The sequence below is a fragment of the Oryzias latipes genome, chromosome 16 (genome assembly GCF_053564925.1).
Source record: "Oryzias latipes strain Hd-rR chromosome 16, Olatipes_Hd-rR_3.1".
Taxonomy (NCBI): Eukaryota; Metazoa; Chordata; class Actinopteri; order Beloniformes; family Adrianichthyidae; genus Oryzias; species Oryzias latipes.
Window position 1 is genome coordinate 5,466,484 of NC_136252.1, and position 18,667 is coordinate 5,485,150.

The 18,667-nt window shown below is 40.6% G+C and overlaps 2 protein-coding genes and 1 long non-coding RNA gene across 8 annotated transcripts in view; 2 read left to right on the forward strand and 1 right to left on the reverse strand.

Moving 5' to 3' along the window:
• On the forward strand, nt 1-13,888 carry ttk (ttk protein kinase). 4 transcript variants are annotated; one of them, XM_023964404.2, is made up of 25 exons: nt 1-188; nt 573-660; nt 744-966; nt 1,049-1,155; nt 1,238-1,378; nt 1,553-1,658; nt 1,745-1,826; nt 1,920-2,035; nt 2,985-3,069; nt 3,165-3,273; nt 3,351-3,573; nt 4,289-4,395; nt 6,164-6,304; nt 6,397-6,557; nt 6,705-6,838; nt 7,345-7,471; nt 8,250-8,342; nt 8,425-8,582; nt 8,663-8,817; nt 8,908-9,032; nt 12,814-12,888; nt 12,975-13,151; nt 13,259-13,355; nt 13,438-13,523; nt 13,601-13,888. In XM_023964404.2, exons 2-25 carry the CDS (start codon nt 573-575, stop codon nt 13,667-13,669), a joined length of 2,985 nt encoding a protein of 994 aa, XP_023820172.1. In that variant the 5' UTR covers nt 1-188; the 3' UTR covers nt 13,670-13,888. The 4 variants fall into 4 exon arrangements, with proteins under 4 accessions (XP_023820172.1, XP_023820171.1, XP_023820173.1 ...); XM_023964403.2 differs by having other exon boundaries at nt 13-188; nt 13,435-13,523; XM_023964405.2 differs by having other exon boundaries at nt 39-188; nt 3,168-3,273; nt 13,435-13,523.
• On the reverse strand, nt 5,118-7,080 carry LOC144984478 (uncharacterized). Its single transcript, XR_013648204.1, has 3 exons — nt 6,966-7,080; nt 5,331-5,368; nt 5,118-5,256 (listed from the first exon to the last, which is right to left on the reverse strand). It is a non-coding gene; the product is annotated as an uncharacterized LOC144984478 (long non-coding RNA).
• Nucleotides 13,889-16,440: 2,552 nt separating the features above from the next.
• Nucleotides 16,441-18,667, forward strand: part of bckdhb (branched chain keto acid dehydrogenase E1 subunit beta) — a 137,494-nt gene continuing 135,267 nt past the window's right edge. For all 3 annotated transcript variants that reach the window (XM_023963898.2, XM_078932965.1, XM_004086627.4), the window contains exons 1-2: nt 16,441-16,697; nt 18,278-18,355. In XM_023963898.2, the coding sequence (XP_023819666.1) occupies nt 16,511-16,697; nt 18,278-18,355 (265 nt within the window). In that variant the 5' untranslated portion in view covers nt 16,441-16,510. The remainder of the gene's footprint in view (nt 16,698-18,277; nt 18,356-18,667) is intronic.

Here is an 18,667-nt window from a genome sequence, read left to right on the forward strand (position 1 = left end):
GCCCACCGGTACGTACAGAAATCCGAGCGTGACGTCTCAGGAGCTGACCAATCAGAACTCGACCTGAGAGGAAGTGGTATATTTGAAAACTAGCAGTTGAAGTCGAGCGCTTTGCGATTGGGACTGTCGCAAATCTGCCCAAAGGAGCGGTCTTCTGTTATACCTTAGTACATGACGATACTAACGCGGTGAGATTACATAACGCTTCTTCTAAATCATACAGATTTCTATCTTCATTTTGAAGAATTCAGATGGCGCGGGGCGACATTGATTGACGTTCCGAGCGGTCTGTTGTGGTGGAAAACAATGCTAGCATTAGCTTGATTGAAAAGAACGTGGCTAAAAACATGACGGGATAACTGGCCTTACGAGGTCATTTGATTTATAACTACGTTTTCACGATATTTAAAGTTAAAGCCACTTTAGATATTGAACACATTGGGTAAATAAAACGCAATGAAGAAAACACAAGAAAAACAACCGTTAGCTAGCTAGTGTCGTGTGGGGTAAAGCAAAGGTTTTTTTAATCCCTGCCTTGCTTAATGATCCATTTTGTTGTCTGTGTGTTTCAGATGGAGGAAGAGGAGCACACGGACAGAAAGCAGCAGCTTGCCATGCTTTTTCAAAAGCTTAACAAGATCAAAAAGTATCTAAACGAAGGTAAATGAAAGGGGTTGTGCATTAGGTTAGGGGTTTGCCTGACACAGTGAATCTCCATGACTATCATCCCGTGTTTGTTTCAGACGATACAGACAACATCAACAATGTCATCAGCTCAAACTCGCCTGAATCTTGCCTGGCTTATTTGATGGATCTGGAGAAGAAAGGGGATCCTCACCTGGACCATAACCATCTCACCCGCCTCATCCACTATTACACTAAAGTGTTCTCCAACATGCCGCTGGGGAAGCACTGTCAGAATGAGAGCTATGCCAGGATGCTGGTTAGGTTTGCAGAGCTTAAAGCGTAAGCTTCACCTTTTCAGTACACTAAGCATGTCACTTCATCTCAAATGGAATTCATGGAAAGTTCATTTTCTACTTGTCAGGATTCAAGATGTCAACGAGGCAGAAGCAAACTTCAATGTGGCGAGATCCCACAGCCCCAACTTTGCCTTTGTGCACATTGCACATGCCCGGTTTGAGCATTCTCGAGGTGTTTCTGCTGTCTATTTTCATTTTTTCTGTCTGTAGGATTATTGCAGTCTCATGACTAGTGCTTCGTTTTATGCTTCCAGGCAACACCAAAAGAGGCATTCACATGCTGCAGGAGGCTATCAAGATGGGCGCTAAGCCCAAAGAGCTCCTGGAAACTGCCCTGCAAAACATGCAGCCAGGAAAACCACTTTCCCCTTCAGAGGATAAGGAGAACCTACCATGTGAGGATTCCTTTATGTTGTGTAAAATGTTTTTTTTCCTTCATCCTGCATTTCCATGAATACTGCAGGTGACACTTGGGTTTCCCTTAGTGGGGTGAATGAGGCCCATCTTAACTTTTTAAAATGTTAATACATGTGTTGGTCAAATATGCTTTGCCCCTCCCCTCCATGTAGATCATATTGTGCAGGATTCCGGGAAGAATTCCACAGCCTTCCAGAAAGTTGGCAGAATATCTGATGGCACAGGAGAGCTGCAGCTCTCCAGCATTTTTAGTTCTGGGTAACCATAAACCCCAATTCCAAATGCCATTGGGTCTGTTGTGAAGACGCACTCGGGACATTTTACTTCTTCTTTCTGATTCTCAGGATGGAGCCTTTGTCTGGATCCTCAGTGGAACACCTTCCTGGCTGGAGATCAGGATCTCATCATAAGAAAGCTTCCTGCTTGGTGGGTGTGGTCCAGATGGTCTCCATAGATTTTGGTTTTGAGCAGGCACTTTCAGAAGCTTTTTGTTTGAATGTTTGGCCTTTTGCTTTGCAGCCAGGAAGGGTACCTGTAGTGCCTTTCTCTATCCAAGAAAATGAGGACAGTGATGGAAATGTCCACGATGTTCCCCCTAAAAGAGGCGAAATGAACATCCCCACAGGCTTACCCAGGTATACATTTGTAAACTGATTAGTGCCTTTATTTTTAAATGTTTTTCAAAGGGCCTAGATCGTGCTTTCCTTAAGAAAATTAGAGTTTTAATTTTTTTTTTTATTTGATTTGAAATGGTTTATGTCTATGGAAGCATATCTGTAGCATAATTAAAAATAAAAGTCAATACCAGAAATGCTTTTTCATTTTCAAAATGAAGCTGCATTTGTTGACTCAAAATTAAAAAGAAAAAGCAATCGGTCAAACAGCTTTTTCTTCTTCTTCTTCAACACCACTCATTCTGTCACATAATTAAAATGATGGAGAACATGGTATTATAAATGCTTCAATATATTTCAAGCAATCAAAGCAACAAAAATGCACAAAACGATACAATCAGAAGTTATATATTCACACAAAGACGCATCAACATAGGATAATTAGACAATAAATTAATGTCTAAACTATACGTTATCTTTGGCACACTGAAAGAACGCTTTTTAAATTGAAAGATCAGTTATTTTTGCAGCAAATAAAAAAAAAAAGCTCAAAGTGCTTTTTTTCCTGAATACTCAGTATCTGATAAATGTGAATCAGAAGCAGACAAAAAATTCAATTGGAGAAGAGCATGTTTTTGATGCAGGATTAAAAAAAAGCTCCTTCGTCCGCTAAGAACTCTAGCAATGAACTCCTGCCACTCTGCAGAAACTATGTTGTGAAACTAAAGAATGATTTAGGACTTTTGATTTTGGCTATTAACAGCAGAATCATAATTAAAAGACCATTGGGAAGGCTTTTACAATAGATATAAAGAGGATCAGAGTGGATCCTTAAATCTTTTACCTGAATCTTCCGGTTTGAGCAGGCATTCATAGTTTTGGCTTTAGTCATCGCAGCTGCAAAGCTTTAATTATAACTTAGTTGAAATAAAAAGACTAGTTTATCTAAAGTTTGTCATTGTTGTGGCAGGCAAACATCTGGCTCAAATGTGAGTTCTGTGTTTGGACCCTCAATGAAGAAAACCGCTGAAGATGGAGGTCAGGCTGGTGTTCGGGTGGGTGCAGACATGCTGCTTTAGGTTTGAACTCCTTTTTTTTTTCCCTATTCATTGAAAATTTTGAATCTGATGGAAAATTCCCATCTTTGTAGCAGCCAGCTCTCAGTCCAGAGCAAAGCCAGTGGGATGACCAAGCAGTGGCAGAGTCAACAACGACACTCCTTCAAAGGGGGGTTGCAAGTGAAACGCAGCGAATGGAAGGTACGGCAGTTGTGGCTCATTGCCATGTCCTGCTGAGTGATTTCCCACTTGGTGAATAAACTTTACTTTCATTTCAGATGTAACTTCCAGCTTTGAGCAGATCGTTAATTCCAGTTCTCCTGAGTCTTGTTGGACGTATTTGAAGGACCTGGAGGGAAGAGGGAACCCTCACACAGACGTCTCCCTCCTCAACAAGCTCAGGAATTACTATTCCACCGTCTTTGCCAAGCTGCCCATCAGGCAGTACAGTAAAAACGGCAGCTACGCCAGAATACTAGTCAGATACGCAGAGCTGAAAGGGTGAGTTTTCTACAAGTTTGGAACATTTTTCTAGTGAATTTCTGCTAAATATTCTACACGACATTTTAAAAACCAGACTGAAGCATTTTAGTCATACAGGAGATTTTACTACTTTTTACCTCCAAGTTTTTAGTGCGTTTTGTACATTTTTGCTGTTTTACTCAATTATTTATAATGTTAAGCTTTTAATGCACAGCACTTTGTCTGATTCTTTCTAAATTGTGTTAAGCGCTTTATAAATAAAGTTGATGATTGGATTAGGGCAGCACGATATGAGGAAACCTCACGATTTGCGAAATTAGTGATGAATATTGCGATGACAATATAACTTGCGATATATGAACAAATAAGAAAATAACTAAAACATAATTTCCTTTTCAGTGTAACAGTTTAAATAGGAGTCAACATAACTTAAACTACGCTCCAAATGACCCTCGTCTACATGGGAGGCGAGCATCTGACCTCAAAGGGCTCCATCCGATTGGTCAAATGTATAAAGGGATTCATTTGATCTGTTAAATACTTCAAGCTGGCATAAGATTGTTTTAGCACAATGAAGGTTACCATTTTTTGCAATTTCAGCCGACTATTGCACAGCTCGATGTTGAGATAACGATAAATTTGCCATTTGTTGTGCCGGCCCAATTTTGATGAATATTTCCCTCTTCAGGTACGTTCCCTAAACTTCAGTTGCCTGACTCTCTGCTTGTTGCAGGATTGAGGATCCGGATGAAGCAGAGGACCACTTCATAGTTGCAAGGTCCAACTGCAAAGGGTTTGCATTTGTGCACATTGCACATGCTCAGTTTGAGGTGTCTCAAGGTGGGTCTTCAGTCCTGCTGGAATTGTCTTTTTACATTGAAAGTATTCCCTGAAGGGTTTAAAAAAAAAAAAAAAGCTCAACTTGAGCGTGTGACACATTTATCTGAACAACCTTTATCCTCTTAGGAGCCGAGCTCTTATCTGATATGCCTGTTTTTAATTTTCTTAGTTATTTAGACTTTTTGAAACCTGTTTAGTATAAAAACTAAGTATCATCTTTTAAAATGATGTGATTTTAGGGAAATATGGTGTGCACGTACATGCACACCAGGTCTTTCTTTCGTGCTCTGATTTGTCCTCATGCTCACATGATCCCCGTTTGGGGTCTGTGGAGGAACCCTTCAGCACATTCTGCATCCTGGACAACCAGAATACGAATAAATATAGTAGTTATCGTAAAGTAAATTAAGCCTTCACTGTTGCATCTGAGTGGACGTTTATATGAAATTTCAAGCTTGACTGACAAGACCTGCCAAAATAAGAACAATCGCATTTACGGGACTGTTGCTGAGGTCCTGGTGCTAATGTTGGCCTTTTTTGGGCCATCGTTGGAATAATCAGCCCAAATCTGCTGAGTTTGATGACGATGTCAGGGAGTGTGAGGACTGGGATAGAATGAGCCTACAGCTGTCGATTCATCTTTCAACAAGTGTTGTAAATGAGCATTTAGCTAAAAGCACCGAATGGTGCCGTGTCTATAGATGTTTCCTCCCCTCCTTACCCTGAAGCCCTGACTACCTAGAATAAACAGATTTCCATGGCATCTTGGTGTACAATTATATCCTCACTGAGACGCTTACATCCCTTGCTGTGGAATGCAGTCTTCATCACCGCTGCTCTCATCCTCACTGCACTTTGATCCTGTGGTGGGAGTTCATAATCAGCATCCAGGAATGCCTCATCGTGGTCAGAAACATTTTCCATATCTGACTTACCTTCGTCATTTTGGTCCAGTAACTCCAGTGCCCTAACCCTAATTTAAGAAATCAAATATCAATTCTTGTGTCTATTTAATTATTACATTAAGAAAACCTACAGCATTTTAGCTGTCATTGGATTTACACCCGCCTTTCCTGGGTGCATTTATGCTAGAATAAGAGCATTTTCCACAAAGCTAACATGCAGATTGTGTTTAGCAGCTTACCAGATCTTTACCTTAACTTGTTTTTTGTTTTAATCAAATGTTCATTTATTATTTCTACCCTGCGACAGACTGGCGAACTGTCCAGGGTGTCCCCTGCCTTTGCCCACAAGTGGCCGGGATAGGCTCAGGCATCCCTGTGACCCCGAAAGGGACTAAACGGAATAGAATATGAATGAATGAAATTTGCATTTCATGACAAAGTTGCAATGCTTTTCTGCATATCTAAACAAGAATAAGCTAAGAAATATGTTTGGACTTCTTACCTTGTCGAGTTTGGGGTTTGGAGCAGCCGACTGAATTTTCTCTTCTATTCTCTGCCGTTTTTTCCTGTAATGTGCTGTACTCTTTTGACACCACTCACTAAATGGCTGTATAAATGTCCACACATGTAATCACACGTCTAATCACAGTTGAGTAGAATGAATTACTGTGGAATTATAACCCAAAATGGGTTGTGCACAAATGTGGACAGGTCTTAAGAGGTTAATGTTCACCTCTGCTTTTTTCTGAGTTCCTACAAATGCAGAATGCATGTTTATATCAGATTGAATAATGCCAGTCTGATCAGACCCATTTCTTTGTTTTATGTCTGTTTGCTAAATGAAATTTTCCTCTTATTTTTAGGTAATATGATAAAAGCATCTTCAATTTTGCACAAAGCCCTGGCGTTAAACGCCCAACCTTCTCAGCTCCTGAACATAGCAATCCGTAACCTGAAAGCTGGGGAAAAACGGTTACTGGACCCCGATGAGGAGCTTCTCATGGGTAGGGACAGTTTTTAGACTGGCTTCATTGCTTCCAGCTGTTCAATATGCTGTCTTTGTAATTTTTTTTGCTTGTTTTTCTTATGGCGTCAGAGACTGCACAGAGTGCGTCCACCAGTGTGGAACACCAGGAAGTGCATCTTCCTGCACGGGTACCTGCCCCGCGTTCTGTGGAGCACGCTAAACCTGCCAGCAAAGAGTCTGCCCCAGAGTGGAAGCTGCTACCCGCCGTCCATCGGCACGTTTCCCCAGAGGTTTGATGAGGACTTTCTAACCATGTCTATTTAACAGAGATAAAATCTCATTTGAAATTCCTTACACTACAGGTTATTCCTGGTAAACTGAACTTTATCTCTTTATTTGAAAAAATATATTTATGTGCTTGTTTTTGTCCATTTTAGGAAAAGAGAACCACACCACCTATTCCTTGTCAGGTGGAGTCTTTGATGACTCCGTCCCTCCAACGTCCGTCTAGACTAAACCCTCACTCTTTCTGTCAGACGCCGTGCAGCAACCAGAACCCAAATCCAAACAGGTCATTTTTTTGTCCATTTTATTGCTTTGATGAAAAATACTTGAAATGATCTGATTTTATGGGCTGCACAGTGGAGTGACTTCGTAAATTCTTCTATCATCAGACACGGTTGTGTTTTTTCACATACCTGCACAGTAGCATTCTGTCTCAAGGTGAGAAGGCCCCGGTTTAAATCCCAGATGTGTCCTTTCTGAGTGGAGTTTGCATGTTCTCCTCGTGCATGCTTGGGTTTTCTCCAGGCACTCCAGCTTCCTCCCACAGTCCAAAAACAGGCTTCCTAGGTTGATTGGTGATCGTAAATTTACTCTGAAACCCGTTCAGGGTGAATCCCACCTTCATCAGTAGTAACCCCATGACCCTAAAAAGATTTCAGTGGGTTCAGAAAATGGATGGATCTCTGATATTGACTGATTTGCCTTGTTTTCCCCTGTTCATGATAAATCATCTTTTTCATGAAGATGCTGTATGAAGTCTAATAGTTGTCTGAAAAATCCTCTGTCCTTCAGCTTTGTCACTCCTGTTGTGAAAGGAGGTCCAGAAGTGTGGTCCTCTGCAGTGGCAGCTCACAGAACCAGGGCGCTTCAGCAGTCCCACACGCCTCTGAACCCAGCAGCCTCTTTCCAGACTCCACAGGTACTGGCACTCTGTGTCTTTGATTTGTGTAAAAAGAAAAGAGAGGGAGAAATGAAAACAATCATTTACTTCAGTTTGTAAGATAAGATTTTGTACAAATGTAGTTCTTGGTAACATTTTTTAAAGACCTGATTTGATCCGTCCGATCCAACACAAAAGATTTTCAAATATGATTAAAATGAATAAAGTTTGGCCCCTATGACAAAAGCGGTTTATTCAGACATACCTCTGGTTTGTCAGAAGATTCATAACCCCTGTTGATAAAACACAAGAGGCCTTCAGCTCTCATCTGTTTACCCAGCTGTTGGACAGGACAAGTTAAAAATGTTTTACAAAAAATAAAGACCTGATTTCATATATTTTCCTCCTTTTGGAATCTTTGTGGCAAAAATGTGTGTATTACTTACCAAAACACACCTTGTCTCGCTAACATTCAATATTCAATATTGGTATTTTGTGCATAAGTACAGGGCGGTAGTTTAGCACAGGCGGTAGAGCAGGACGTCGATCCCTGCTCTCCTCAGCCAGCTGCTGCCCCCCCCCGAGCATGGCCAGTCTGCAGCTCACCGCTCCCCCCAGGAGATGGGCCAAAACGCAGAGAAAAATGTCCCCATTGTGGGATGAATAAAGTATCAATTATTAATTATTATTATTAAAATTAAGCCTTAAAGTGAAATGAATGGAGTGGGATTAAAGGGCTATTAGAATTTGTTTGAAACTTTAAGTTACCATGCTTTTCCAATTTCAGTGACTTCATCCTGTTTAAATCTAATTTTAGGCCTCATTGAGTTCTTTATCAAATGAATCCATCACCATTAAGGGCAAGCAGTTCTTCGTTCTCAAGATTATCGGGCGTGGAGGATCAAGCAAGGTATAAGAAAGCCTACCGATCATCAACGCCACAGGCTCCCTGACACTTTGATAGCTGCTAATGCAGTCGGCTCCTCTTCTAGGTCTTCCAGGTTCTTGATCACAAAAAGCAGCTGTTTGCTGTGAAGTATGTGGACCTGGAGGAAGCTGATGCTCAGACCGTAGAAAGTTACAAAAATGAAATTGAACATCTGAACCACCTGCAGCAGTACAGCGATCAAATCATCAAGCTCTATGATTAGTGAGTACAGTCTGCACAGCCACTCGATGTGAGGTAAAACGATCTTCATCAGGCTCTGATGCCTTCTAATGTGTTTGCAGTGAAATAACCAACAGCTACATCTATATGCTGATGGAGTGTGGGAACTTGGATCTGAACACCTGGCTGCGAAACCGCAAATCTGTTGTGAACCCACTCGAGAGAAAGTTTTACTGGAAAAACATGCTGGAGGCCGTCCATACCATCCACAAACACGGTTGTTCATCTTTGATCCTTCCCCTGCCTGTCCAACATTTCCCATTTCTTTAACTCTCCATCTTTGGAACCACTCTATTTGTTTTTCCAGGGATCATCCACAGTGATCTGAAGCCAGCAAACTTCGTCATCGTGAACGCATCACTGAAGTTGATCGACTTTGGTATCGCAAACAGAATCCAGCCTGATGTGACCAGCATCATGAAGGATTCACAGGTGAGTCGCACCTGTAAAGGCCATCCAAATGGGACTTTGGTAAACTCACTTGTGTTCGGTCAAAACATTAAAGTATCCAGTGGTCTTGACCACTTCTTCATCCAACAACTGCCTTAATCGTAGGTAACGGTATAAAAAGATCTTTGTCTTTATTGGAACTTTTTTTTGGGGAAAGAAAGTTCAGACGCAATGACTTGTGGTCTATATTCGCAGATCTAGTGAGCATCGATGCACACTGGTATTTTGCACAGACTTCTGGGAAATTTCTAGCGGACTCGATTTTGGTATTGTAGCTTTGGGCAGGACTAAAAAATGGCGAACGCACTATACAGTAGGGGTGTAACAATACACGTAGTTGAACCGAACCGTTTCGTTACGGTTCACTTCTGTACCGTTTTTGGTGCGTTTTTTTTATTTTTTCCCCCGCAAATGCAGTACAGACCAAAAGTTTGGACACACCTTCTTATTCAAAGAGTTTTCTTTATTTTCATTGTAGATTCACACTGAAGGCATAGAAACAGATGGAATAGTATTCCGCTGTAAGATGGTGTGGTAGCCATGCTGGTTGAGTATGCCTTCAATTTGGAATAAATCCCCAACAGTGTCACCAGCAAAGCACCCCCACACCATCACACCTCCTCCTCCATGCTTCACGGGGGGAACCAGGCATGTAGAGTCCATCCGTTCACCTTTTCTGTGTCGCTCAAAGACACGGTGGTTGGAACCAAAAATCTCTAATTTGGACTCATCAGACCAAAGCCCAGATTTCCACTGGTCTCATGTCCATTCCTTGTGTTCTTTAGCCCAAACAAGTCTCTTCTGCTTGTTGCCTTTCTTTAGTAGTGGTTTCCTAGCAGATATTCTACCATGCAGGCCTGATTCACACAGTCTCCTTGTAACAGTTGTTGTAGAGATGTGTCTGCTGCTAGAACTCTGTGTGCCATTGACCTGCTCTCTAATCTGAGCTGCTGTTAACCTGCCATTTCTGAGGCTGCTGACTCGGATGAACTTATCCTCTGCAGCAGAGGTGACTCTTGGTCTTCCTTTCCTGGGGAGGTCCACATGTGAACCAGTTTCTTTGTAGCGCTTGATGGTGTTTGTGACTTGGTGACACTTTCAAAGTTTTCCCAATTTTTGGGACTGACTGACCTTCATGTCTTAAAGTAATGATGGCCACTCATTTCTGTACTTGGCTGCTTTTTTTTGCCATAATCCAAATTCTAACAGTCTATTCAGTAGGACTATCAGCTGTGTATCCACCTGACTTCTGCACAACACAACTGATGGTCCCAACCCCATTTATAAGGCAAGAAATAACACCTATTAAACCTGACTGGGCACACCTGTAAGTGAAAAACATTTCAGGTGACTACCTCTAGAAGCTCATCCAGAGAATGTCAAGAGTGTGCAAAGCAGTAATCAAAGCAAAAGGTGGCTACTTTGAAGAACCAACAATATGACATATTTTCAGTTGTTTCATACTTTTTATTGGTGTGTGTTGAAGGTGTGTCCAAACTACTTTTGGTCTGTACTGTACATTGTAAGACCCAGCTGCTTTGTATCTCGTAGCGGGGAAAGGAGAGCTGAGCAGCTAATTAACTAGCTGCGTTCCAGGGCTGCATGATATGAGGAAAACTCGTAATATGCGAAATTGGTGATTAATATTGCGATAACGATATAATTTGCGGTATATAAACAAATTGCAAACCATCATTTCCATTTCATTGCAACAATTTAAAAGTTATACTCCAAATGACCCTTGTCGACGTAGGATGCAAACATCAAACATAAAAGGGCTAATCTGATTGGTCAACAACGTGAACGGGTCCTTCCGATTGGTTAAATGCATAAAGGGATTTATTTCATTTATTCAAGCTGCCATGAGTTTGTTTTAGCACATTTGAGGTATCCATTTATTGGGATTTCGCCGTCTTTTGCGGTATGCATATTGCACAGCTTGATGTCACGATAACGATAAATTTGCTATATATTGTGCAGGCCCCGCGCTGACTGTCCTTGCCCCATACGCCACACGCCCTCAAACAGCCTCTGAGAGTAGACAGACAAGCTGATTGCTCACTCTCCTGTCTGGCATTAAAACCCATTTATTACGAACAATCAAACAGTGTAACAACATGAACCTCACTTCTCTTCATTGCTCTCTCAGTGGTGATCAAGATTTCACACTTCCCATGAGTCTTAGTGGCTATGGGCGGGGCTAACCCACAGGTCGCCACAGTATTAACTTTGCGCTGAGGCGGAAGTAACGTTAGCCATGAGTTTCCTCCCTGTGTGAATGGAACTGTGACTGTAAAGCGCTTTGGGCCTTCGAAGAAGGTAGAAAAAGCGCTATATAAGTGTACGCCATTTACCATACGCTTTAGAATAGAATGGGACAGGGGTCGGCAACCTGCGGCTCTTTCCTCCTTGTGCTGTGGCTCTATGGTTTTCTAAGATTGCCTTTAACACCGTCGGGCAGGAGGAAGGGAGCAGTGTGAACGCGCGGAGGGGGCGTGTGAACGCCGACCAGAGTCTGTTATGGGATGGAAAGTTCTTCTAAAAGACAGTCAGTGGTAGTCTCGTAGGGGGCACATGAGCGCCCACCCCAAAACAGCCTTTTTTTTGAGAGAGGTAGAGAACCGGGGGCGGGGCTTAGACTCACCGCTTATGATTCCAGACCCGCAACAAACTAACAGATGCTTCCTAATTAAAAAATTGTTTTCATCCATAAAATTAATATACTTTATTGGGTTTACTGGATTTAAAAAAATAAATATATGGAAAGGAGTCTGTATCAAAGTGAATTTGTCTCCATCATCTCATTCATCTTAACTCTGGGTGTTTGACAGACAGAAAAGTCTATTCAAGGTTGTGGAAAATGGACAAAAGATCAAAGGAAACGTCATGCTTATAAATTATTAAAATAAATACTTAAATAAATATCCTGACAGCATTTTGAATCAATACAAGTATCACCAAATGAACTATCGAGATGTCGGCGAAACGATTGTTTTCTAACACCCCTAGTGTTGCGGCTCCTTGGAGTTTCATTTCTGTGTGAAACTGATCCTATTGGCTCTTTGAGGGGTAAAGGTGCCGACCCCTGGTATGGGCCCTTCATTTGCTGGATTTCAATTCAGAACAGAAATATTTCGAGTATAGGCACTGAAACCAAGAATTGTGGGAAAGCCACCTCCTTCTCCATCTGTCTCATTCACCTAAGGTGTAGGTCAAGAAATTGGAGTGTTTGAGAGGAGAAACTTCATCTCATCAAAGGGAGATTGTGAAGTCTAGCAGAACATACTCCACAGGGCCGCGGTGTCGCGGGGGTTAACCGCATCCCCTGCTGGTTCATCACCGCGGTGATCAAAAATCCCACACCGTCACAGCTGTACATACAATGTATCCATTAGTCATTCACTCCATGTATACTTGGTGATGACAGAGGCGTGGCTGCCAGTTCACGCCTACGCCCCCTCTGACCATCACCCGGACATTCATACGCATTTACACACCAGTGAAGCCACCCTGGAGGCAGGGAGGGGGAAGTGTCTTGCCCAAGGACACGACGACAGTTTTGACTGGGGGGAGCGGAGATCGAACCGCCGACCCTTCGATCATTGGACGACCAGCTCAACCTCCTGAGCCACCAATTTAGAATATGATGTACACTATCATCAGTCACCTTGTTTATCAATACTTTATCTAGGTCAACAGATGGTAAAAATCTCTTGAAGAAGTTGCCCCCCATCTCCATTACCTAATTGTTTCCCGTCCACAGGTGGGAACCCTGAACTACATGCCCCCTGAAGCCATCAAAGATACTTCCTCCCAGTCTGGCAAAGCTCGCTCAAAGGTTCTTGCCATCTTTGAAGCTGATCTAACAGGTTTGATGACAGTAAACCGAGCAACTGGGAATACTGACTCTTAATTGTCATACAGATAAGCCCCAAAGGAGACGTGTGGTCGCTCGGCTGCATCCTTTATTGCATGACTTACGGGAAGACTCCATTTCAAAGCATCACAAACCAGATGGCCAAGCTGCACGCCATCATTGACCCCTCCCACAAGATTGAGTTTCCTGATATTTCAGAGAGGGACTTGCTGGATGTTCTAAAGGTAAATGTGAAGTGAGACTGGTACCTAAACAGCTAGAGTAAGACATTTTGCTCTCTAGAATGACTTGATATTTAGGTCAAATGTTGTGTTTCTTTTGTTTTTTCCAGAGGTGCTTAGTAAGAAACCCTAGAGAGAGGATCTCGATTGTAGAGCTGCTGGATCATCCCTATCTCCAGCTGAAGCCTCAGGCCTCACCTGAACCAGGTACATCTGATTCTGAGAAGGAAATATTACCAGAAAAACCAATCTGCCAATGTAAGTTTAAACCTGACCTGCATTTCAGCAGAGCATCCATCTAATGGGGACCTTCAGAGGATCCTGACGGACCTGGCCGCTCTGCAGTCTCCAAACAGCATCATCCGAGCTGCAAATGTGAGATCTGTTTGGATGAAACGTAATCTCACAGATGGTCCTCTTGAAATCCTTAACTTTTCTTCTCTCTTAAACAGAATTTGGCAAAAATGTGCAGCAGTGGCAGGAGGCTGGATGTTGCAGAATGTGCAAAGTCATCCACTTAAAGATTCTGGAAAGTGTGACGTGGACGTTTCTTCTTCTTCTTTTCTGACCTCCTAGTGACCACTAGGTGTTCTGCTGAAAGAACCAACATGTTCATGTTTGTATATTAACATTTTTCTGAAGTTGTCCTTCTGAGTGATGTTTACTTTTTTATTTTACTTTAGATGTTAAAAATTTTAAGCAAAACACAACATGGAGAAATAAACAAACTGTGTATCCTACAGAGTTTCATTCATACCATTACCAATGGTTGCTGACCCTTTGTGCTCCTCGTTCCATGGTTAGGATTTTGACATGATCGAAGCAAAGGATTCTGCACATCACCTGTTCTTTTTCCCTTAATTTTTTCAAAATGTTATAAACTCAATATTCTCAAAAACATTAAAAAAAAACATAAAAACTCGAATCCTGCCACTGCCGGTCCCAAGCCTGGATAATAAAAGAGGAGGGGTGAGTGAGACTTTATAGTGACTGACCACAAAAATGTCACAAAAAGGAGATAGAAATAAGTAAATAAATGCTTTTAAGAGGAAAGGGAGGTCACCGACATCAGTCAATATGCTTTATTCTGTGAGAGTCATGAATGTGTGCCCCAAAATAGAAAAGCTTTGGGTGAAAGATTTCCAAGATCAACTAACTCTAAAACTAAAAGTCTGGCCTGATGGTGGCGCTAGAGAACAGGTCAACTCCCTGATAGGTTTCATTATTAGGGAGCTATTTATGTATTTAACAAGTGAACAATGTACCTAACACAAAAACGTGGTTAACAATTTTATGTAAATCATTTTCTACAGGCAAATATCCCTGGGGTCAGATTTGCCCATAGGGTGAAATGTGTTTGTAATATCTAAGGATAATACAAGGCCAAAAGTAAAATTTGGGGGGGGGGGGGTAACTTTTTCATAAATACCTGAAAAAATGTTGATGTAAATTTGACATTACATTTGAACTCATTCACAGCATAATTCAGTCATATTCCATGAAATGCATTATCATGAAAATAAAAGGATGTGCATGTTAGAAACAGCAGTATAATCTCTTATTTCAATGTAGAATTAACATGTTTTTGTTTTGTTTTTTTCAAAATAAGGCCCGGTAAAACTGGTACCCAAAACAACACAGTAAAAGTCATATTCTAAGTTTTGGAACTGTTGCAACCAGTCTAACTGGCAGTTTAAAAACACACAAAATAGAAAAGAAGGGATACCTTTGAGTTTTTTTGTATCAGGATGTGCAGTCCAAGCCCAAAACTATACTAAAAAAAATTACAATTACATTGGCCCCACACACAAAAACAGGCTGTTAACTAAGCCAGCATTCCAAGTCATTCCATGCTGCAAAACATCCAAAAAGAAACGGCTTTAACACAGAAAGGGGAAATGATTGTATTTCATTAAAGTCCCACTTCGTTCATCTTTAGATCTATTTTTAAAGCGTTCCCGGTGATCTTTTAGTTATGATTATGGTCTTTTTAGCCAAAATAATAAAAATGTAAAAAAAAAACTATCATTCTCTGGAAAGTAGTTTCTGCAGAGCGGCAGGAGTTCACCAGAAATTCACCTCTGAATTGGCCTGACTGTTGGCATGGAGTAAGCCCCCCCCATTTGACATCATGTTTACACTCTCCTGAAGGCTTACAGCCCCTCACACCCCCAACACAAGACTATGGGTGCAACAAAAACGGTGAGTAGTATTGGAGGTATTCAGCAATACAGCTTTGATCCAGATTCCAGAGGAAAACAAAGACGTCCGTGGATCTACAAGGGGATGCATCAGAATGGAGCGGAGCAGGAAGCTTGCTGTTTGGAGCTTTATTGTCACAGCTACAAGCTTTTTCAAACCGCATTTTTTTTCTATTTGAATAAAGAAATACTCAAATGCATTTTAATTTTCTTTAAATATGTTCATCATGAGAAAAATTATGAAATACAATAACAGAAAAATATTGAAGCACTGTAACTAAAATAGTGGGGGAAAAACCTTCCAAAGCAAATTTTTTCCCAAGTGTTTTTGGATCAATTTTATCTTTTATTTTAATTTTATTCTGGCTGAAATTCAGTACATTTTTTGTCATTTGAGTGGCATCAGTTTTATCCATAGACGGTAAAAACAAGTCTATGGTCCAATCTTTATTTGTTTGTTCGTTCGTTTTTTCCTTTAGAGAAGTGAGTCTTTTCGGGCAGAAAATAAAGAAATCATTTGGAAAATGAGACTCATGTTATTGGATTCTAACGAGCTTTTCCTGTACTGCAAAGTTCTTCGTTAGTTTTAAAAATACAGTGTAACACTGAAAGGACACCGTATTTCTTCAAGTGCATTTTGTTTATGAAAATAAACAGACTTCCATCCACCGCTTACACCGCCCTCTCTTTTAACCAATCACAGGCATCGTCGCTTCAACACGGTGCGCTTCAATTTAAGAAAGAGCGCTCACTCTGCTCCCACACATTACAATAAAACATTTATTAATGTAATTATTTTACCTCTAGTTAGTCTGCTTTAAAAAACGTGTTGACCAAGAAATTTAGACCATTTTAAAATCTCGCATTGGCCATTGCTTTTTGGGTTATTTTTTTTTTCTTTTTTGCTGCACTGTGTATAACATTTATTTAGGATATAGCTACTATATTATTATTACAATGTTGTTGCATTTTTAAAACTCTAATCGTAATAACCACAGTTAGGACAATGTGTCATTAAACAAAGTGTGCTATCTATTTTGTCCATATTTTTCAAATTAGAGTGTTCCATGTTTTCTGTACCGAGTGGTGCCATCTTTCCAACAACACAGGATCTTTGTCACTTCTCTCGCTTGTCCTTCCTGGTCACTGACATCAACAGTGATGGCGGCTGCCGTACGATTCTTCATCCGAGGTGCAAACTCGAGACTCTCCGTCGGTACCGGGACTAGTGGCTCCTTAGGAGCAGCTTTGCTCAAACTTTCTCCGAGCTGCAGCTCTCGTTCTAAAACACAACGGAGACATGCAGCCCACTTTACCTACCAGCCTGACCCCGTCCCGACGCAGTATGGTGAGTGAGTGGCTCCTCCCCTTACCAACCAACCGCCGGCTAGCGCCGTCAGCTAGCATCACCTAACAACGGCAACAGAGTTTACAATGATGAAACGTCTTTTTACAGACTTCACAAAAACTGCAAAGAAGCGATTAAATTATATTATCAATGATAAAGTGGAAATGCAACTATTTCTGACGAGAAAAACCTAAAGTTTTATCAATATTCTTGATCATTCTGCTTAAACCCAAGACACAGTCTTTCGACTTTTATTGTCGAAACAAAATCTCTAATTTTGAGGATTTAAATATCATTGTATGATACATTTAATTAAATATATAAATTAACGTGCAATGTATGGACATGATTTAATATTATTAATCACTAACAAATCAGCCAAGCACAGGCTCAGAGCAACAAGTGAAGGTTTAGTTTATATTTACAAAAATACCTTTTAATTAATAACAGAAAAATTACAACACATCCTCTGCATAGAAACAAGTCTAATGACTTTAAACAAAAAGGACAAACTCCTATTAAACTGTTTAAATGAGTTGTTTTCATCAATCACTTACTATAGGCATGTCCAAAGTCCGGCCCGTGGGCCAAATATTCAAATTTCTGACAGGTTCCTGTCATTATTAAATCAAAAATATCCAGAACCCAGCACTTCCTAAGGACTCTGTACAGTTTCTGAATTGTGATTGGCTGAATTCCCTCCTAAGGAATGATTCAAGTCCTTCCTCTCTTCCTCCCATATTCCTCTTCATCGACAGTTTGTACTCTGCAAACTTTTGTGTTTTTCTGATCAGAACATCAGTGTTTTGTTCTTCTGATTCAAACTCTTTGTTTTGTTTTCCTGGTCACACGACTCACATATAGAAGTTTACTGTGAGCATTATATAAGAAACTAGAAGGAGCTGCATTTCCAGAAGAAAAAGCAGGGTTGAATGCTATATTGCTGAATGAAAATGAAACTTAAAGGGTAATAATGGGGGGGATAATTAAATAAAGAAATGATCAAAGTTGACCATGAATAAAGTGAAAGCAGCACAATAACAAGAAATATATTTTTGTGAAAAATGCCAGCGCCGGGTACCGAACCAACGAGCTTCTGCACCAAGGATTCCCCATTGATTTAAATGGAGGCAGAAATCCTGAAATATCTTGAAAAGACAAGGATTTGAAGGACCAAAGGTCAAAACTGGAAAAAGCTGAAAGAGCTGAACATTTTAATAGTAGAATGGTTTAAATAGCAGAAATATTGTAAGAGTGAAGCGCAAAGAAAAATGGTGGAAGATTATAAACAAATAATGAGAAACAGGAAAATAATGGGTTAAATGCTTTAAAGCAATGACCCAATATATTTCACAAAAATATCGTTTTTGTTATTGTGCTGTTTTCACTTTTTTTTTTTTTGCCAATTATTACCCTTTAAGTTTCATTTTCATTCATCAACATAGCATTCAACCCTGCTTTTTTTTCTGGAAATGCAGCTCCTTCTAGTTCTATATTGAGTTCTATGACGTTGGCGATCATCATCTGTTCCAAGATTCATTTTGACACTTCTTTGAGTTGACTCTTGTTTGCATTGCTAGGTGAAACTCAGAAGATGAACTTGTTCCAGTCGATTACAAGTGCCTTGGACAACACCCTCTCCAGTGATCCCACTGCAGGTAAGGCGAAGAGACAGCAAATGGACTATTACAAGGTAAAGGAGTCAGGGTTCTGCTGTATATGGATGCCATCAGTTCAGTACAGTTTATCAAGCTAAAGCCACTCAGTTTAGTTGGAATTTACAAAAATGGGCATTTATTAAATTCACATAAATTAACTCAGAGATAAAATAATTTACCATAAATTTTTTGGACCTTAGTTCACAATTAATATTTTCCAAAATTGACCGTTCGCTTTATAATCCGATGTGTCTTATGTATGAATCCTGGTTGTACTTCAAGGATTTTCTGTGGTACACAGCTCTCAAAAAT